Below are 22,599 nucleotides of genomic sequence, written 5' to 3'. Positions count from 1 at the left end.
GTTTTAGCTAGCATTCTCCTACAAGACGTGGATCAAAAGAGGCTCTAGTTTTTGCCCCTTGTCGCCTTGTCATAAGGACCTCAAGCCTTGATTTACCTTTCTTTTGCCTTCAGGCACTAGAGATGGATCAATTCAATAGGATTTGTCTCTGGCAGTATAACTGACATCATCCTCTAAATTTCGATCTGAAAGCAGATTCAAATTTACTTCTGCTCAATTTTCGTTCTGCTTGCTCCTGCTACGGCGCTATCTGTTGATGAAATTTCAGTCCGTTTTTCACTACTGTCACAACTTTCAAGAAAATTAAAAGAAGCCACTTTGTGTCACTTCTGCAAGCCTGAGTAAAAACATGAAGGAAACTTTGGCACGAAAAACGCCTCTGCCATAAAAATTATTGCCATTTTCTCCCAAAATGATGGCCACTTTGCACCAGAAAAGTGGTAACTGTAATCTAAACATTCTTGGATGTGAATCAAGAATATTTATGAACTCTGTTGAGAGGTGCTTCAACTATTGTTTAGGAACAACCGTTTTGCTCCCATCAGCTATACGTTTTGTCCAGCAAATTGTGCAGAATATCAGATCTCTGTAAATCAGATATTATATGAATTGAGAGCTAAATAAGATATACAACTCTTTCATCTAGAACTATTGGGGATCCCATTCTCAGTAGCGTCAAGGAAGTCCGCAAAAAGATCGAGTTTGATTCGAATCACTACTTAGTGGCCAAGTCAGTCTATCACTAGAATTACCTTTGTGTGCGAGGTTTCGGCGAGCGCCTGTTTTCTGGCTAGTGTTTTTGGTCGTGAGTTCCCTCGTGTTCCACGGATGAAGGCCACTCAAGTCGAAGAGCCAAGACCACCTCAATCCCACTTCCTGTCCATGAGGAGCTACGCCATCCATCCATCCACCCGCACTCTTTAAGCAATGAACGCCAGTGGGTTTACCGGCCCAAACTGGTTGCACTCGTCTTGGTTACTTCTTGTTAGGTCGGAGGGACAAACTCAAGGGAAACCAGTGTAAAGGAAATACACAGCGACGAAACACCGATAACACAGGCAGGGGGCTTTTCTGTTTTGAATCCCTCGTGCCCACCTTTAACTTGAATCACAATTGAGGAATCCCTTCGATTACTGCAAAGAGTTCTCTTGTTGCTTGGAGGTGCCTGTTGGTTGGTGCTTGTAAAGTTGATCTGAGTGGATTGAGAAGACATTGATTGGGGTTCGATCAACTATATTCAAATCAAGAACTTCATTGATCCAAGTCAAAACTCAACCAAAAGTCAAGATGAGTGGCATGTTCGCATTGAAGGCCAAGCACAAGGAGAGGGAAGGTCGACTCAAAGACCTAAAAGACACGTTCCACAAATACGATGCCGATGGCGATGGCCAGCTCACCCCGGATGATTTCAAGTCAATAATGAAGGACTCTGGCCATGAAATGAGCAGGTAAGGACCGGAAAATTTCAGAGCTTACACCGCCAAAAGAAACTTGGGAAAGGTTTGTGTACCTCTGGTGTGGGTTTAAACCGAAACCATTTGGTCACATCCTTTGGTGCCTTTGATGCACAAGGGTAAATACGGCTTTGACCTCATATCTTCGAAAAGCAAACATAGGCTTGTTGGGTTTGTTGTAGTGATATACCAGATACGCTTTAGACCGAAACCATGTACAATGTAACCAACATCATATTGAATGCTAAATGTTTTTGTAATAAACAAAAAGACAACTTAAGGTTTTAAGCATTTATAAAACTGCTAAAACATCTAATACAAGGAGACGTTTCAAGCCGCAGTCATTTATAGGACTGGGTGGCTTTCTATTGGAAAGAGCAAAACAAGCTTTCGGCTTATCTCTAATTTTCTTTCCTAGACCTTTTATTCTTTTTTGAAACGGAGATCGGTTCACGGTGGCTAAAATAGAGACCAAAACGCGTAGGGGCTCCCAAGAGATCTAGCTACTGCCTGAAAACAACTGGCTCAATATGAGCTTTAACCGCTTTTGTGTTTTTCAGGTGAATTTGCTACCAAACAAATGTACTCAGTTTCAAAAAATGACTCACTACACACGTCAAAGAGTGACGCAATAGAAAAGACTTTTTCCTCCCAGCCTACAATTGTTCGGGTGAAATGTAGATAATGTGTCAAGTCCGTGTTATCAATGAAAAAAAGACGTCCAATATGGACCGAAGAGGATATGTGTTTCAATTGAATGAGGAGCAGTTATCAAAATTTCTTTTGGCCGGAGCATAGAAACACTTGTTACATGGCTGTTATTGTATACTGATACCTATAAGATACCTAGTGATCGATTGTTTACGATCTCAAAGCAACACCGAATATCAATATCCTGAAGCACTTTACCACTGATATACAAAGTCCCATTCCATTCCTCATTTCATGAATGCAGTCCTCGAAATGGGGTGAGGGGAGGGCGGGGGCCATTTGAAACATGAGCAACACGTACCACACGTACTACTCGAAAACATTTATCTAACTCATTAACCAATTCAACTAGAACAGGAAGCCTTGGCACGTTGGTAGCCACATCTTTGGTGAATATGCCGTATATCAAAAAGCGTCCAATTTTGAAGGGTGGTTTTGAAATTGTCACTGAAATTATCGCATCATTTCAAGGCCTTTTGTTTTTTGGAGGCCTCCAAGTTGGTCTGAACTCTGGTATTAGTCACCTCTTCTAAGGGGGCAAGATTTATGGTTAATGATGGCCTTGAGCACTTGTCCTCATCCAGGCGGGTGAGTCCAAGGTTTGAAAGTAGTTTGAGGCCCGGGACCAACGACAAGGCCCCACACCCCGGGAGGCCAGGCTGACAATGGGCCGGTGTTTTTTATGTACCATTGAATGCAATTACAAATTCATCAAGTCTTTTTATTTCGTATAAATAAGAAATGGTGTATATCCTGCAAAAACACAGGCTCTGCATACATGATAAAAAAAAGTTGTAGAACGCTTTACTTGACATGGACAACATCATCCTCTTCATCACTTGGATCTTGTTGAAGTTTTCCCTCCTCCAGCACGCGGACTTGCTATACAGGGAGTTAGGATCCCAAAAATTGTTACAGTCGTTGTTAAGGCTATAGTCAATTTGCTGAGAAGTTTGTTATTCTACAGGTGTAAGGGTTTTGCAGCAGGAACTTCCTAAGCTTACCTATGGGGACCCTATGTACAGTGATTGAAGGAACACCCGGTGCCTGCCAAGAACTGGTTACAAAAAGGCCTTAGGATGAAGCAATAGTTTTAGTGATCTTTTCAAAATTACTTATCAATGTTAAATGAAATTGGATACAAATATTCAAAATGAATGTACCCATTAGGGTGTTAAATGTTATTGTTCTCGTTGAAGTCGATAATGACAAAGATGCATGCTCTTGAGTAACCGCAATTATGGAACGCCCATTAACTTCAAACTAAAAACCGAAACAAAGGATCGAAAATTGGAAAATCTCGAATAATCTCTAAAAACAAACAATTGATACTTGTTTGGGCTTACTCAGTTCATTGTGAAATTGATCATCAACAAATTTCGACTTAAATATAGAAGAGGAATTTTACTTGTTTCATACTAAATTCCTTGGCAGCTGCTAAATCAAGGATTTTGGGTAATTTTTTTGGTTTGGCAGTGACCAAAAAGCAGTGTTTTAAGAAAATATAAGGAACCTTGCTTCTTTTGTCACTCGTGATACGGCATGTTATTGACAACATCGTGCATTCCCTTTAAAAAGTCATTTCAGACGTGCAGGCCTCTTCATCATCATCATCAAAAATGATTGCACAAAGCACAACAAAACCATTGTCAAATCCATTGGTCGTATATGAAAGTAGGCCTCCAAACACGCTTGAGGTAATTGTAAGTGAAAAAAACTTCACGCCCAAACACCCAAATTGAGCAATAGAAAAAGCCCCGGAGTAAGTAAGAACAGCCTTCATTGATTATTGGTTTCGGGCTCTTGAGTCTCTTTCTTGGCCAAGCAAGAGAAGAAGGCCCCCTTTAGACTTTGAACTTGGGGATTTGCCCGATTGTGGAACGAGATTGAGATGAAGACCAAGTTTGCGTGTCCAATAGAGAGCAATCAAACCTTGAAGGCAGGAAGCAAGAAAAAAGTAATATTCTCATCCCAGGATTCGAAAAGGGCCGCAGATATGAGCAATAACGACAGCCGAACACGAACCGCGTCAAGTTTGGATTGAAGAAGGTCCAAGTTGATTGCTGGAGCAAACAACATGGGTGAGAAAAGTAAATGTTAGCTTGTTCCTTGGGGAGTGAGTATTTTGCTCCAATGAAAATGTTTCCAAACTTTCCGCCAAAATTGAATGTGTTGCCACATGTGCTTTGATCTTAGCATTTACTGTTTGTAGATTAGTTGATTTTATACCCGGACTTGTCAGTGGCTTAAGTCTGGAATACAGAATGGGATGATTGATTAGAAAGAATCTTTTTTCCGAGACTCCTCTGCATACTTACTATTTGGATTAAGTGTGACCATTTATCAATGGAAAACCTCCAAACATGCCGAACTGATGAGGTAACCTGCGAACAAGATTTGGTTTTAAAGACAATCTCTAATTTTGTTGGGCATGATCCCAGTACATACATTTTGAGGTCCTTCCAAGGTCCCTTAAACCCAAATTAAGGGATTATGTGAGTTGAAAACTGAGTTTGGTAAGCCATGAGAGTATATTTCAACAGTGATCAGATTGATTTTGATGTGGCAGGTAACAAGTTCCATATTTTTCAATGACAGACGTCGAGATCACGTTCTGCGGTTTGACACCAGGGTGAGTTAGGGAGGGGATATCCCAACAAAGCTGAAAGCTGCACAGCGCAGAACTGCAGCTACAGGTAAAGCAAAACGCCTTGTACAAACACCAAGCTTGCTCACCTATCCTCATTTAATGAAGCCTACTCTCCAAGACCACTTGAACCTGACATTGCTAGAAAGCTTCAGATAGGTATTAATAACTTCAACTAATTTGTCAACGGTTTCTTCAGATTCAGGAGGGGGGAAACCCTTAGTTTTGGGAAGTTCTAGGAACACAACTTCCAAATTAGTTACCTTTTTGCGCCTGTTGTAGCCTGTTTAATGCCCAGGTGTTTTTGATTGGCAGTCTAGCTTCTTGTGATTAAAAAAACTGATGTTCACACACTACCCGAGTCTGGGGTTTTCACGAGCTGATCATTGGGTCATCCTGGCTTCATAGGTACTCTCCCCCATGCGACCTCTGATGGTCAATTAATCTCTGACTTATGTCATTGTACTCAACTTGATTTTCCTATCGACATTAGCAACTGAGCCATTGCCAGATATTGAGTTTTATCGGTAGAACCATGAACTGCTATATAAGTTATAGGGTAGTTCATGGTAGAACAATCAAAAATGATTGATTTTGTTGACGATAAAGTAAATGTATGACTGGATTAACGTATAGGAGTTTGCAAATGAATGGCTATTTCTTAGACCCTTTATGTACGATTGAGCAAAAGGCTACAATTTGCAGACCAAACAATTTAGGATGTTTACGATATTTTACGTGTGAAAGTGAGGCCAGCATTGATCTTGAATTGTACAACGATGTAACAAACAATGAAGATTATCGATGCAATGTAAAGATTGGATCAATTGTTATGTTCATTGCCACCTAAGATTGTATTACATTGGAAGCGAAATAATGCTGCACACAAAGAGCACATTTTCGGAAAAATATCTACGCATTTTCACGAAAAAATATCATACCTTTCCACTTTTGAATATAATTTTTCAAGTTTGAATTGGTATTATGGTTTTGAGAAATTGTCTGGCTTAACGACTAAATCAAAAGAATACAATGCAAGTTTTGGAAAATGAGGTATTGAACACAAATCTCAAATTTAGCGCTGAAGACAAATGTTGCACTCACAAAATTAGCAATCATTAGGTATGTGAGAAAACTTTGATTTTAGTGCTTTGACTGCGCCCGTCCCTGCACAAAGGGCTTTGTTTATTTGTTACAATGAATCATGTCACAAACATTACAACCCCAAATGCGTATTGAGGTCATAAAAAAATATCTTAGTATGAGCATTTGTATCTAAAAAATATATATTTTTTGAAAAAGCACCCGTAAACACACACATTTTCCTGTCCCTTGATTAGAGCAAACTTGAATCATGATTCGACAGCATTGTAAAACCTACTATCCATTTTACGTGAAGCCCATCCACTAGATTTGATTCCGCATTTCTGTCCAAAACTGGGATCGAAACAAGCCTAGCTTCTTTGAATAAGGCAGGTCTGGTTTCCATCGCCCTCAATTGACTCAGCCAAAGTCAAATTAGTAACTAAAGACAAAGTAATATCTTAATAAGTTGTACCTTCCAAACTGGTCCAACAAAGGAGTGTCTCCTCCAAGAACACGCAAGGCATTCGTGAATTGGTTTAGTGGTTGGTAAAGTTCCACGTCCAGGTTTCCTTTTCCCGTTGGCGTAGAGTAGAGTGTATTAATCAACATGGAAACGTGGATCAACATGCGAAAAAGTCATCTGGTCCAGCTTCGATTGATTTTGGTCTTAGAAAAGGATGTTACCAATGGTAGGGAGTGGAAACTTCTATTCCTTCTTTGCTCAAGTGAAAGTTCAACAAGTTAATCAATCTCTGTCAAGGACTTCTGCAAAGCAATGACTAGCCAGCTAATCGATAGGGGTCATTTTTAGGAAAAATATCTTCGAAATGCTCTTATTGATGCTTGAGGTCACTTTAAACCAGTAGGAAGGAACTCTTAGAAAATTGATCAAACTTTTAACACACCAGGTCTTTCAAATGCAAGTTAACGTCAATGTTAAAACTTCACCAAAAAATCATTAGCAAACGTAAACGTGCGCCAATGAGAAGCTTTTGTAAACAAAGATCAAGGTCATATAAACAGGACAAGCAAGCAACTAGATTTGAATCAAAAATATTGCTACCAATAAGCAACACCCACCTACATAGCTCTATGATACAATTTTTGTAAATTGAAATGTTTTCCCATTTTTTTCACCATGACGTCATAAAAGTGTTACGTCATGACTATTTTTCCCTCAATGACAGGGGCGTGCCCGACAACAAAAAAACCATTTCCTTCACTGGATAGCGAACTTGAGATATTAGCGTTCCACTCAACTAATCTGGAAGCACTGGCAATATGCTCACACTTCAAGTATATAAACGATTATCCAGAAAGCATAGTTTGGAGTAAAAATGCACGCATACTGTCTTGGCACTTACTTAACTCACGTGTCTATGACACATTTCAACGTTCTACTAATTTCCCTGTGATTTGAAGCTGGCGTATTCTTTTGGAAATTGATTTTCTAGGGGAGAATAAACACACAATTAGCATTGACATTCTCAGGAAATTGACTTCACACAACAATTCAACGGGAGACAAGAAACGACAAAACCTTAATTTCATGAACTGAAGGAAGCCCTGCCCTCTAGCTTGGTAAAAATAAATCTCGGTAACTAAAGGGAAAATCAAACTGAGTCTTTGTCAGACTCATCGAATTTCTTTTACCCGTTGAAATGCCTTTCAAAGTCCATCAAATGCATTAGTTTGTCATAAAGCATGCAACTCTTCCAAGTTGATTTGTTTCCCTACAATGCTTTAGTCCAACGCTAAATGTCCTTTTGCGGTTGGTGGTGATCAGCCCATTTTGCACCAAACAGTGACCGATCAATCTCAAATGCACTTTTCTTTGGCATACATAATTGTGAGGACTTCGCTTGTTCGAAAACTCCAATCATCCAACAGCCTTAAAACGTGAGGAAATGCCTTGATTCATGCACCCGAAGCAAGCGCGAAGCCAGTCCTCGTAATTATACTAAAACCATTCAAGAAACGCGGACATTTCTCGTCTGTGTATGTGTAAAGTATTCATCATAGTGCAAGGCTGTTCAAGCGCTCCAGGTCTCCACTCAAACTTCCCGGGCTCTCGAAATCAGTTGGAGTTGTTGTATTTGCTTTGTTGTCTTGGTGCTGGCGCTTGGGACTAACCTTGGACCACCCAATCCAGGGTTGCAGAACCAGGAGTTGCCACAATGCCAAGAGAGAGCCTGTAGGGGACAAATCTTGATCAAGTCGTGAATAATTAATGCCCCCCGGACCAAAGGTTTGATTATGTCTTATTATTACACTGTTTTAGGCGCAGACCCATTACTTAGTGTGGGGAAGATTCTTTTAAATATTCGATCCAAACGGACTATCCATGCAAAATCAATGTCGTCGTTGGAATTGAACATATCTTTGTCATCTAATGTTTTTTTGGTCCACTTTATAACATTTTTATGAGAATTATTTTCTGTGTCATTTTCACTAACATTTATTATTGGGCAGAACTGCTTCGGTCGCCGCGACAAACTCCGAACTAAACAGCTGACCAAGTGTCTGTGAGATTTGTCAAAAAATGCTCGTCAAGATTGATCTTTTGTTCTGAAATAAGTACCAACCACACCTCCCCCTGTGACGAACTTGACATTCGATTGATTGAAAACCTCATTTTATAAGCATTGGTTGGCTCCCATTTGGAGGTTATGAAGAAGTTAAAAAATGTCAAACAAATCAAATCTAGCCTTGTAAAATTGGCTCTAGTAATATTTCTGGGATTTCGCAAGAAAATAATGCAAATCAACGAAGAAACCTGACAAAGCACTTTATTTGTGTGAAAAGTGGAACCCAAAGAATGAGCTAGCCTCCAAGTAAAACTTGTGATTAATGAGGGTCGGAAAAATAAGTTGCTATTCATGTCATGGTACTTTTTTTAGGTTGCAATATTTAACCAAAATAAGTTGTGAAATTGCGGAACTATGTCACAATTTTTTTTTAAGTTGAAAATTTGATTGGTAATTCAACAAGGCTATTTCTGCTGAAGCATTAGGGTGAGCAAAACATGTTTTCATCTTGCCTTTAGATTAAAGAGAAAAGACATCTTAATCCAGACTCTTACACAAAACTCCCAAGTTTAGATTTATTTTTTCAAGTTTAATGAAATTGTAATCCAGGACTAATTAAGGTAATATGTTGTTGGGTCAGTATCAGTAAATGTGAAAGAAGGTAAGAATTTAGTACCAACTCAAACATGACGTCCTTGGAGGACATGATAAAAGTAAATAAAGATCTTGCAAGAAGTAAAAAAAATATGCCCGAAAGTACACATTTTTGCTCTTTTTTATATTTTCCAGGCAGGAAAATGTGTGATATTCATATTCACGTGTAGTTTTTAGGAAATGTTCACAATATTTTCTGCATTCCTTAAATTTACTCCTAAATCATATGTTCTTGATTATTTCAAAGAAACAAATCGAACAAAAAATTTACAAAAATATTGATACAACTTCTTCAATAACGAGTATACAGTCTTTTCTACTTTACAACGTTTTTGTGGCTTTTTTTTATTCAAAAACTTTTGCATCTAGCAAAATATGGTTTCATATATATATATATTCATGTAAATATGGTACATAAGCTCTTAACGATTTAATTTTCGAACGAACCATATTACAATAAAATGTTAACTAAATGACTTGCCCTTAGATGTATAGACCTGAATTTCTGATTTTATGACTAGATTTTGAATATTATGAATCACAGTTCTTTTGTGTCGAAGTCCTAGCATTAGTTTACCAAATTATTTCTTACACCGAAACTGCACTTGTTAATGTCATGACAAATATCACTAGCCTTTTGACTAGCATCTTGCTCCGGAAGTGAGTAAATTGCTAAAAGGTGCCGAAAATCATACTAAGGATCTCCTAATTTTAAAACAAGCATTAATAGTAATTGTTTATTCATTTCTAAAGTCGCTGCCTTTTGAGCGGAAATAATCTCCCATTGCTTCGCGGCTATATTTTAGAATTTTTCATCAAAATATTTTCAAGTAGTCAATTAATTAGTTAAGAAACGTGAAACCCCAAGCAATCTGATATCTGCCATGCCATGAAATGTAGTTTCAAACACAAACAAAATTGTTCTGTAGTAGTTTCACTCTGACATTACTAATATGCTGTCGCTGAACTCAGATTTCTATTTATCATGCAATATTGAGGATGTACAAGATGCTGGTGTAGCCAATCAGTCTAAGAGGCAGGGTGAACAAGGCAAGAATCTTCTCTCCAGATAAGTGGGTTCAAATTCTAGTGCGGGAAGTTATTATGACAGAACAGTCCTTTTCATCTAAAAATTGCTTGATATGATAGGTAAAAATAGCTCTTACAGAACTTTTTGGTGCCTATGTTTTGGCAAGTTTATTTGCAAGGTTTTGTACAAATTCAGGGATTTATTATGCCAATTTTCTGTCAATAAAGACCTTCTTTGTCTGAAAGTTTTGGTTGGGCTAAGTAATGAGAAGCATGAAGCAAAAAACTGTTTTACGATAACTCACTAGTAAATGAAATTGTAATCTTTGAGGGCAAATCTGGATGGTTCCTAGACATTAACTAGGCGTTTCCAGAAACATTGAAATCAATCGAGTCACATACCCTTACTTCGTTTTGATGGGCATGAGTACGTGCCCTTACATTAAACTTATCCTCGGTGAGTTTTTAGCCTTAAAAAGTTAAATAAAATCAAACTTAACACTGCAATAATTTCAAATTCTGCTTTTGTACATTTTGATGGCATAATTAAGAGGAAACTTGTATAATGCATGTATGAATGGGCAGAGCTGTAAATTGAATACAGTGGGCTACTATAAATGGATATTGCCAGAAATTACACCCAAGTAGTCTTTCAGCTATTTGTTAACCATGCGTTATAAAAACTGGTCGAAGTCACAAGACACACTCGTGGTTTGTTAAATTTGTAATTAAAGCACGAATGGCATGATACCATCTCCACAATATTCCTGGAGCTTATTGTCTAGTATTGAATGCAACGAGGCAAATAAAAGCAGAATACTTTAGTAATAAAATGAAGTTATTCTTAGGGTTTCAAATAATCAAATTCAAGCCATTTTATCATAAGGACCCTCTGCTCTAAATTACGCCACTTTCTCGTTCGCTTTTTTTAAGACGTTTCAAACAATATATTTCAAGGTTTTTCATTGGCTAGAAATGATTTTTAATAGAGTATAAGAACTACTAATTATTATAACACATGAATACCTCCACATGATCTTTTTGAATAGTCCGGAAGCCTGTCTACAACTGAGATATTGCATTTTTTTAACAACAATTGGATAACTCGTTACTCAAAGCTTAATGAGAAACATTTTGCATTGCCTCAATTTGTAACGTAGTTATACTTCATATTCCTGCCATAGATCCCAAATCAATACAACAGAGACGAATAAAAAACATGAAAGAAGTGTACCGACCTTTCTCTCTTGTTTGGTGGTTTACAGATGCAAAATACTTTCAGGTAACAAATAATGAAAAAACAATATCTAAGACTCCTTGTTAAGATTCAATTTGCTTTAGGTACCTTCTCGAAAGCGGCTAAAGATATTAGCTACATCTAATTTAAGGCATGCTGAAGGACGTGCTATCTGTTAAACATATGCAACAATTAAAGAATTCACTTTCTATATTGAGTAAAGAGTGTTTGGTGCCATTCAAAGCCAACTCTTGTTATTGAAGCAGAAAATAGTTGTGTTATGATGTTTCCATTGTTTTACGAATAAAAAATTAGTGACAGAAAAGCGAAGGATCATATATCCCTTACATGAAGGGAACTAAAATCACATTTCCATGCATAAAGCAACTTCGGAAAATATGTTCTAAACAAGGCTAGTCTGGCATATTGAGATCTAACTTTTTCATTAAATGTGGTCTCAAGTATTCTCAATCAAGGCCTCAATTCGAGGCCGAACAAAAGCGTAACTCTTCTTGGTGAAGGCTGAGGACATTTTGTCCCGCTCCTTGGTAGTGCTGACCTTTAGGGAGTCCACGTTTCGATGGGAAGTTCTGTTTGGCTCATGCTCCAAGACACCCCAGATTTAAAAATCGAGTCGGCTCGCATTGGGACTTGAGGACAGCCAGAAATCATAAGGCCAGAGGGCCGCGAAGTTCTTGACTTGGACGTGTGGGCCGGGGCACCATCTTTGGCCAACATACACGTGGTTGGTTAAGGGAAACTAATGCTTGAGCCAAGGCCAAATGGTATACCTCAGGATCTTATAAAAGACATCTGCCCCGATTTTTTCTTTGGGCTTGAAGAATTATGGTGTCATATTCTTGCCGTCGGAGCTTACGACGCTATAGACCATGATCTGGGCCTAATGGTTTGCCATATAGATGCCTTCAACGTCCTCTATATATTAGTGACTTCACCAGGAATCTGTCATTTCGGTGGTTCAAACCTGCATCTTGTGAAGATCTTCTTGTCTAAGAAGATATCCACCGTGCTACAATTGTGCTTGTAGAAGCTGACAACCTTCTTGCACGTCTTGAGCCTCGTGGCATTCATGGCTTCAATGAGACGGTGCTTGGGGTGTTGACATACTTCTTGAAGCCTAAATCGTCCTGAATGGTGCTCCTTATGGTCTTCAAGTCCGCGTTAATCTTGGGGGCAGCCATGCTGTGCATCCATGAACTTTGTCAGATTTACGGTTATCTTGCCCTTGACTCTGTCCAACAAGGTCACAATCCTCTTCTTATTGTGGCTGCTACTGCCAGGCCTTCTGGAGGTCCCATCCGAGTCCTTGATGGGCATTTTGGCGTTTTTCAAGGTGGCCAGGGGTACATTGAGGATGTTTGTCGGCAATGAGCTTATGAGCTATAATGAACCAATGGAGAAAATGGAATCAATAGCCCATAAGGAAGGTACAGTATGAAATGTCATATTTGTAAATTAATCATACAGACTGGTGACAAAGCAGTTAAAGATCATTGTAATTTTTCTGGCAAATTGAGAGGTTATGCTCACAATGAATGTAATCTCAAATACTGTTTGAAATAATTTTCTATCAAAGCAGTGTCACATAATTTCAGGGTTATGATAAATCTATTTTACTGCAAATGAAATATTTTGCAGTAATTGAATGTATTCCACTGATGGAAAACGGTGAAAAACCTAAATGTGTAACAATGTCTTGGAATACCACTATTGATGGTGATCATGTTAAATTCCAATTCATAAGTTCATTTATGCATCATTCTCAACCGTTAGAAGTCTTGATTCAAAATCAAGCAAACTATCAACCATCACGAAAATTTCATTCTCGTGGGGAAGTCTTTGCTGGCTTTGCTAAACATATAGAAATGACAAACATTCAAATTCTCAGGAAATTATTTCCAACTATGTCAGTGAAATATGAAAATGATGATATATTCAAGATACTTCTCAAGAAAGAAGTATTCCCTTATGCTTGGTTTGACAATTTTTTTTTTGGTTTGGTTTTTCACGCGCTTTTCTAGCCGCTACAGGGAATGTAATCCCCAGTACTATTAAAATGAAAGGTTATAATTTGTCTATTTATTACCTTTCAATCTTTATATTTGTTTCACCAACGAATTTGAGTTGGCAGACCGAGCTAGTCCTTGAATGAAGGGTTGATCTGGATTGCTATCGAAAAAATTGTCCAAGTCTGACTTGAAAGATGCTACCGGATCAACAAGGCCTACGTATTCCCTACGAATATTAGAGGGAAGCAAATTAAACAATGAAGGAGCCCGAGAAAGAAGAGATGTGGACTTCATTGGTTTAAGTAGCCTGGATTCTCGAGGGCTTAAAGGTGCTCTCAAAACGCACGTTAGGCCTCTACGGTCACTAGCATTGACCCTAAATCCTGGGCTGGGACAAAGCTCGTGGATGCTTTTGAAAACATACAGTATCAGATACCTTTCGTACCTTCTCTGAACACTGTACAGTCCCAACTTTTTTAGCCTCTCCCAATATGAGAGCTCTCTCAATCCTGTGATGTTCCTAGTGAAACATCTTTGGACTTGCTCGACCTTTTGCAAACCTGCTGAACTCATTGGAGCCCAAATGGGTGAGGCGTATTCAAGATGTGGCTGGACAATCGACTTGTACAGAGTTAGCATCGTGATGCTATCTCTGGACTTAAACGTGCGATATATCCAACCACACATTTGAAAAGCCTTACCCACCTTCAGCTGGATATGCTCATCGAACTTTCCATTATTTTGGAGGACTACACCTAGATCTTTCATAGATGAGACCTGCTCAATATCTTTACCTCCATTATCTACGAGTGGAGTATTTAAAGGAGTTGACCCAAATGTCATTGAGCGGAATTTCATTCCGTTCAGGGCCATATTACTCTCAGTTACCCAAGAGTAGATTCGATTTAAGTCCTTTGCAAGGCTACTGGAATCTTGGCCATTCCTACCAGAAACTAACTTTGTATCGTCAGCATAAGAAGAGAGACTGGCAGTGATACTAAGCTTTTGAAGCGGGGCAACGAATATTATAAACAAGAGGGGCCCTAAGATCGAACCCTGGGGAACACCTGACTTGACATCATGTATGTCACGAAGGGATCCCTCAACCTTAACCAATTGCTTCCTACCAGAAATGAAACTTTTTAACCAATTGAGAACCCTGCCTTGGATCCCAATTTCATGGAGCCTGTTAACTAAAAGCCCATGATCTACCTTGTCAAAGGCCTTGGCAAAGTCGAGATAAACTACATCAACTGATTCATGACTCTCTAGTCCCTCAATAACCCGCTCAATATGTTCAATCAGTTGGGTAACCGTGCTAAAATGTGCTCGGAACCCATGCTGGCTAGGAGGAAGGACTTCACGAATATCAAGAAATTCAACAAGTTTGAACTTCATGATCTTCTCAAACACCTTCGCAATATTCGAAGTGAGAGAAATCGGCCTGTAATTACTGGGGAGCGACTTATCGCCCCCTTTAAAAATTGGAACAACATGAGCTAACTTTAGTGAAGATGGAAACTTGCCCTGATCCAAGATGCAACGCATCAAGTACGAGAAAACAGGAGCGAGAACCAGTGAGCATCTCATCAGAAACTGAGATGTCACGCAAAAAGGTTTTCTCCGATAGCGGGATTCGAACCCAAGCCCTTAGGGGACACATGTCGTGCCCCCATCGGGGAAGTTAGACCACTCGGCTGCCATGGATCCTTAAATGTGGAAACGATAGAAAGAACAAACTATTTTTTAAAAGAATATTTCTTTCATAATTTGACTAAAGAACATATATCTGAAGATGAATACCAGCACTACCTTTATGTCATGAAAACACTGCGTTTGAATGATTTTCAAGAGTATCTGGAACTCTATCTCAAAACGGATGTTCCTCAGCTCGCTGATGTATGTAACTCATACAGACAGTTGGGCTTGAAACATTATGGTTTAGATCCTTTTTATTACGTTTCTGCAGCATCAATGACTTGGCGAGCTGCTTTGAAAAAGACTAGATAGAGTGACATTGGAATTACTTACTGATATTGATATGTATAATTTTGTAAGATGAGGTATTCGTGGTGATGTTTCATACATTGCAACAAAACATGCAAAAGCAAACAACAAAGACATGGGTGATTTATATTATAAAGATAAACATTCAAGTTATATTTCTTACATTGATATGAATAATTTGTATGGTTGTGCAATGATGGAAGCTCTACGTATTGGAGACTTCAAATGGATAGAGCCTCCCAAGGCGACCACGCAAGGGAAGGCATTCAACTACTGGCTTCAGAGAAAATAGTTTTGGATCAAGAATGTAATTTTATATTCTCAATGTAAGAAACGCCAAGAACTAGATGAGTCATGCATTGAATGTGACAATAACGAAAATTGCTTTTCAGGTGTAGAAAAGAGAAAACTAAAGGTTACCTTAAATCGCCCTATATATGAAGGATTTCAGATTCTAGAACTGTCTAAATTACACATGTACAGATTTTGGTATGGTGTTCTGAAGGTAAAATGTCCTAATATTCGTATATTGATGACAAATACTGACAGTTTTATCTTCCAAATCTTTTGTGAAGATTTAGATATGGAATTGCAAAAAATGAGCAAGCATTTTGATTGCTCAAATTACCCTACAGATCATCTCCTGCATTCAACAAAAAACAAGAAAATTCCTGGTTATATGAAGGACGAGCATCCATCTAGAATCATTACCCACTTCACAGGTCTTAGAAGCAAAGAATATGCATTTAAAATTTTGGATGAAAAGGAAGAGGGCCAAGGGAATTACTAGAATAAATACAAAGAAGAATATTCATTATGAAGATTATCTACAAAGAAACATTATCTAACAACTATGACGAACGAGTCTGGATTGGTCATTGACCATCACAAAATATCGGTAATACTTTAGCTTTGGGACATTATAAATTGATTGAAACTGTCGGATAAAACATTTATATCCTTGGTTGGATATAAATTTAAAATTACCAGATTTAACTTATATTATTCAAGTTGCTTGATCTGGCCTTTGGCCGTTGTGTGCAAGCATGAGTGGCTGGGGTCGTGCCTCATGAAGTATTTCTTTCTTGTACACAGCAGTAACATGTCACTGTTGTTTGATCAGATTTTTCTCTCAATATTTTTGTTGGTTTATTTGAGCATAATCTGCATCATGATATGCAGCATTGTTACAATAATGTTTACGTCCTTCCAAATCATCATTTGGTTCAGTTATTTTAATTGTACCAGGCATTTTGTTCTTAATGTATTACTTTTTTGTAATATTTTGTATTCTGTAATCAATTATTTCACCAGGAACAATTTTCATAAGTCAAAAATCCAAAATTTTACACTGTCATCCTGCAAAATCCAACTACTAAATTTATTATCATAATCTTTCCATTTCACTCTCAAATATACCTTACCATCAACAATTTTCTGCCTCAATACCTTTTCTATTCTAGCATAATTAGGTAATTTTATTTTGAGGAGACCTTCATTATAGAAACAACCTTCAACTACTTCTCCAGACATATCCTCAATGATATGTAGCAGGTGTTGTTTCAAGGACTTTCATTATCTTATAAAGTTCTTCCGACCAATTAAACTGATAACCTTAATCAAAAATACCTTTTGCCCTAGATATTCTTACTATATGACCATTTTGGTATTTTGTTACTTTTGTGGTTTTGTTGCTTTCTACTTTTTTGTGGGCTTTGTTGTAATAATTCTCTAATTTCACCTTCATTTGACTTATTAACTTCCACTAGTGCTCGTTTAATTGTTCTATGATAGCCTGCATTATATTCTTCAATCAAATTATATAATATTTCAAGCCAATATGGGAATTTTACTAAGTGAACTTCTTCCACATGAAGAAGTCATTTGAATAGTTTTGAAGTCTTGCAACAAAACTTGGTTGAAATATCCTTTAGCATTGAAAACATTGGGATTGCAGAGCATGAAAATATCATTAAGAACCTCAATCTTAGTATAAAAAAGTTCCAAGAATACAAGGAAGTGACTCTTGGTCAATATCAAAATCTAATGAGATGGGTAGGGTAATTATATGCTGAAGGACATTTACATAATAAACTAACAGTTTTACAAATTTGGTCAAAAAGTACAAGTTTAAAAAAAATAAGAGAAATATTTTAATGAATAAGGAAATTTTCCATCAATTTCCTATTAAATATAAGCTAACAAAGTTAAAGATATATTCTTCTAGTAACTTTATTTCATCACAGCCTCCTAAATTTACCATAAATTCAGAATCAAAAATTATTATTACAGCATGGGGACCTTTTCCAAAGACCTTTGAAGTTAACAAAGACATTGAGCCCAATATGAGATTTTATTCTACACCAAGTAGAAACACTTTTTGGGGCCTCTATGTTGAATGCCTGATATTGTGGCGCAACAAGCAGAATGCGGCCTTGCTGTGCTCAGTCATGTGTGTCAGGGGTGCCAAGTGCAGTGTGAGCGCACCGCGTGATCTCCATTAATATTCCCATATAAATCAAGCAGATATATACTTGAATATATAATACAGGTTTACAGAATACAGGGTTCTAAAATTTATTAGTGGGCCGAACTGCTTCGGTCACCACTACAAACTCGGAACGAAAAGGCTGACCTGCTGGTCAAAATTGATCTTTTGTTCTCAAATATGTAACAACCACACCTGCAATAAACGCTCTTGACATTAGATTGATTGAAAACCACATTTTAAAAGCATTGATTGGCTCCCATTTGTAGGTTTTGAAGATGTTAAAAAATGTCAAACATATCAAATCTAGCCTTGTAAAATTGGCTCCAGGGATATTTCTGGGATTTCGCAATATAATAATGCAAATCAACCAATTTGCTAAATAAAGTGCTTGTAAAGCACTTTATTTGTGTGAAAAGTGGAACCCTAAGAATGAGCCAGACTCCAAGTTTAAAATTGCAATTAATGAGGGTCGTAAAGTAAGTTGCAATATTTAGTCGAAATAAGTTGTAAAAATATGGAACTAAGTTAGAAAGGGATTCAAAAAGTTGTACTTTGATTGGTTATTCAAATGTACTCTAAAATGCAAAAGCGTGCTATTCATCAAAATCTTCCTTGATTGCACGTATCAAGGAGAACAGGTCCAATACATCACAGGATCGACCTTTTGATCAGCATGTAATCCACATCTAGGTCATGCCTTCCGTCAGGCATTGATGTGAACGGGGTTACATAAAATAGCATATAATTAAATAAGCCAGTGAAACTCCACACGAAATTTAGCACATTCGAACAAAAATGAGAGCCATATTGACATTTCCTATGAATTTTGGGGAGAGGAAAGTGCCAATTTCGATTCCCAGGCCCGTGAACTACATGTCAAAGCGGTGGATTACAAAGTGGTGTGAATCACGCCTTAGTTGATCTGCCATTACTGAAGTAACGATCCAAAACACGAGCTTACTCTTCCGTTTTCGAACAAGTGGCCAAAAATAGTCCTAAGATGAAACATTATGGTATTATGTTAGTGCGGTGTTCAAAAGTGCACTATTCGGTAAGAAATCAAGCCAAAGTTTTCGCCCCAAATTAATGAAAAAAGTGCAAAATTGAAGCAATAGCGCAAGATATGACTCAAAACTCTCGCTTTTCTTTATTTTTCTGGGTTCTTGGCCAATTTGATCGAATTGGCCGTTACTGGCTGAATAGACTGAGGGGACAAGGAGAACGTGGAGATACTTTGTAATCCAGCGCTTTACCATGGGCCACAAACCCAATATTAGGTTTCCAATCCTGCACCACTCACAAATTTGATGGTATGAAATCTAGAAGTTGGTGAAATTGTTCAGTGTATTGTGACAAAGCCATTAATTTCAAACATTCGTGTAGCTTTAAATATATGTAAATGTCAGTGGATTGCAGAACTCTCTCCCCACGATTATTTGCCCATATACACTCAAGAAGTTTCTAAAAGAGTGAAAAATCGAACAGAAAAATCATAGCCTTGAATGTCGATCAAGTTGATAAAAATCGAAGAATCAAAAAAAAAGTACACCAAATGACAGAAACAACACGAAAATATCATATTTTGAACAATTCAATCATTAGCTTGCTCAAACTGTGAACCATTGTAATATTCCAGTTTGGATTGTGGTAAATGTGGTAAATTTCGAATATTCTTTAATTGCAATTGGCAATTTTCTGGCACTAATCTAGTTTGAGCTGGTAATATCGGCCTAAAACCTGATCACCCTGTGGCGTGGTCTGCTTGGACAGAACCTAGATTTAGAAGTTGGAAATAGGCCATTGTTTCTGCTGGGGAGGAAGTTAAATATTCTCTTTCAGTGCTTGATACCCTTTTCGTATTGAATGTCGGAAGTCTAGCATCGAAATTCTCTTTGTAAAGATTTGCTTCCATTCAACTCCATTAGTAGAGAATCCAAGATTAGAAACCCGTCCAGTCAAGATGCTATTTTCTGCTTTTAGATAAATGTTGAATGGGGGGATAGATTTGCGTAATACCGGAGCTAGCTTTCGTATCACAAAACTCTTTGCGAAGTTTAGTGATCTCAAAACAGCATTTTGCGTCATGAGATCAATAATCATTTTCAAGAGCAACGAAGCTCATGAGTGAAAGAGCAAAATATTTCTCTAACTCGGTCTTTGACATTGTCTTTCGGATCTTTGACAGAAAAATGACCGCGTATTAAGCTTTTAACATTATAGAGAACAATTGCTAGACTGAACACTGATCAAAGCTCCGTGATGCTCCTCAATCAAATTATATGGGCTAGAACAACAACGTCTAAAATCCGAGCTCATTTATATTTCAGAGAGGAGCTGGAGATAATGTTTGCGGAGAAAGATCGTGATCACGACGGCTTCCTGAGCTTCGAGGAGTTTGTCGGGTTAGAGACCAAAATCGAGAAAGCTTTCAAGGCCATGGACCGCGATGGGGACGGATTCATAACCAAGTCTGAGTTCAAGAAGATCTGTCGCAACCTCACAACGGAACAAGTGGAGGCAGCCTTTGCCAAATTTGACAAGGCTGGCAATGGAAAGCTGAACTATCTCGAGTTTTGTGGCATGATGAACGCCCGTAAACACTCCGCCTCATCTTCACCCAATGGCAGCGCGACCCCGGAAATGGCTCATAAATAGTATTTCGTTCCGCAAAAGAGCCATTCCTTCATTGTTCTACATCTCTCATACTTTCCTGTTCTTTTGATCCAACACTTTGATTTTTAGGAGGATAAATTATGCATTCTTGATTCCAATCAAAATAACAAAACGCATATCAAATGGTCCCGATGAAATGCTAAACCAATTTGTGGGTTGTGAATGGAATATGTTAGCTATCCAGCCGACGTTGCTCAACATTGTAATGGCAAGAAAATGGAACAAATAAACTTTATGGTTTGGACATGAATTCTTTGTGTTTAAGATTGTCCTGGGTGCAAAGCTTCAAAATTTGGCAATCTCAAAATAAACCAATTTTTTGAAGCTGAGGTTGCGTTATACTTTACTTATCCTTTGCGCAAAAAACTACGTCTTAGGCGAGCAGGTATTTTTTATGCCATTACTTGTGACAAAATAAATGTTGACACACTCATAGGTATCTTTTAAACTCAAGTTAGATTGAAATCGGCAAACCAAAAGAAGAGATTGTCAAATGCAATCACGAGCACACCGAAAATGAAAAGGATTACACCAAAAGTGTAAATTGGCACAGTGAATTGAAAGATGTGCACACGAAGTGAAAAAATGCCGCACAAATAGGAAAAAAACCGTAATACACTCGATCCTAGCACACGAAAATAGGGTTTAAAGCACACTAAACATAAAAGTGACACATCAAATAACAAAAAGTCACACCAAAAAATAAAGAGGCACACTGAAAAATAAATCTCGGGAAGAATCTTTCGAAACAGTTTTTCAACCTTTTCTCAGTTATTCGGAAAAAAAATTTACAATATATTAGAATGTCACCAGAGTATCAATCAGTGGTCTTTCTACAACCTCAGTCATCCAGCTTTGATTATGATTTGTACCCACATATGGGCACTTGGTTATTTTGCCATCACCAGCAAGCCAATTTTTTAGTGTGTAGGTGCTTTCGGTTTGTATGCTGGTTTGGTCCTTTCGTATATCAAAAATTTGTCTGATATACCGAAATATAGTTCGGAGTGTCAAAATCTGTTTTTTTTCGTGGGCTCTCTTATGCATTTGCATGTTTTTAACTATGCATGGACAAGATATTTATATATGTATGTGCTAAACAAAAATTTTGGTGTGCCTCTTTCAGTTTTCGGTGAGCCCATTTTTATGTCACCCACAATATATGGACGGCCAATTAGTTTCTTCATGAAAAGGGTAAACAACATACCTTAAAAGTACATTGAATCATGGAGGTCGCAATTAAACTGGAGGTCTTTCCAATTGTCGTCGGATACCTCGGTAGGCTTTGATCTCTTTAAGAAACGGGGCTAAAACGGTGATGTAGGCCTGACCTTGGATCGGTTTTCACCCTCCATCCTTTCAAAGAGGCTACTGCTGATCATTTCCGGCCATTATGCTCCAGTTTCCACTTTTTGAATTGTTTATAATTCAAGATCATTGACATTGGATTTCAAGGATCATGAAATAGTTGACACTTTTTCACTCTGTTGTGAGAGTCAGAGGCCAGTGTTCTATAACAAGAAAAAAAGGTATTTGAAAATCATATATAAGTGTGATTGAAAAAGCATTACATACTTTTTAATCAAGAGAAAACTCGTTGTTCATATTCCCTTGATTGCCCTGCCCTCCAGGCTATAAAAAGTATCAAATAGTGCGCAAACATTTAATTTAACCTAATCCAATGGCTTGGAGGATACCCTGAATGATTTTAGGATATTTAACCATGAGGAAAAAAGTCATGGCCAACGTGACAATGAAAAAGCCCCAGTCATCTTAGTAGTTAACGAAATAACAAATTGTTTAATACAAAAACTCATTCAATATCCCCAAAAGCTGGCAGGTTAGGCCCTCACAACTTCTGATGCCCTTTAAGCATTGGAAAAATGTTGTGAAATTCCTTCTATATACGTATTTATAGTTTCTCATTGAATTTAGCTGGCAATGGACCTTTCTCATGGGGAATGGAGTCTCATGAAGAATGGGACCCATGTGTATCAACTAAATAACGAGGAGGTGGAGATACCCATTAAGTCAAAGCGAAGCAGGCGTCAT

General features: G+C 37.9%; 1 protein-coding gene across 2 annotated transcripts; it reads left to right on the top strand.

Moving 5' to 3' along the window:
* Nucleotides 1–757: 757 nt before the first annotated feature.
* Nucleotides 758–20,791, top strand: LOC131890145 (calmodulin-like protein 3). 2 transcript variants are annotated; one of them, XM_059239437.1, is made up of 2 exons: nt 758–1,448; nt 20,202–20,791. In XM_059239437.1, the coding sequence occupies exons 1-2, from the start codon at nt 1,288–1,290 to the stop codon at nt 20,527–20,529; spliced, it is 489 nt and encodes a 162-aa protein (XP_059095420.1). In that variant the 5' UTR covers nt 758–1,287; the 3' UTR covers nt 20,530–20,791. The 2 variants fall into 2 exon arrangements, with proteins under 2 accessions (XP_059095420.1, XP_059095421.1); XM_059239438.1 differs by lacking the exon at nt 758–1,448 and adding an exon at nt 19,962–20,071.
* The last annotated feature ends 1,808 nt before the right edge of the window (nt 20,792–22,599 follow it).

The sequence above is a fragment of the Tigriopus californicus genome, chromosome 11 (assembly GCF_007210705.1).
Source record: "Tigriopus californicus strain San Diego chromosome 11, Tcal_SD_v2.1, whole genome shotgun sequence".
Lineage (NCBI taxonomy): Eukaryota > Metazoa > Arthropoda > Copepoda > Harpacticoida > Harpacticidae > Tigriopus > Tigriopus californicus.
Note: the sequence above shows the minus strand (reverse complement) of the source record. Positions and strands in the feature narration are given on the sequence as shown.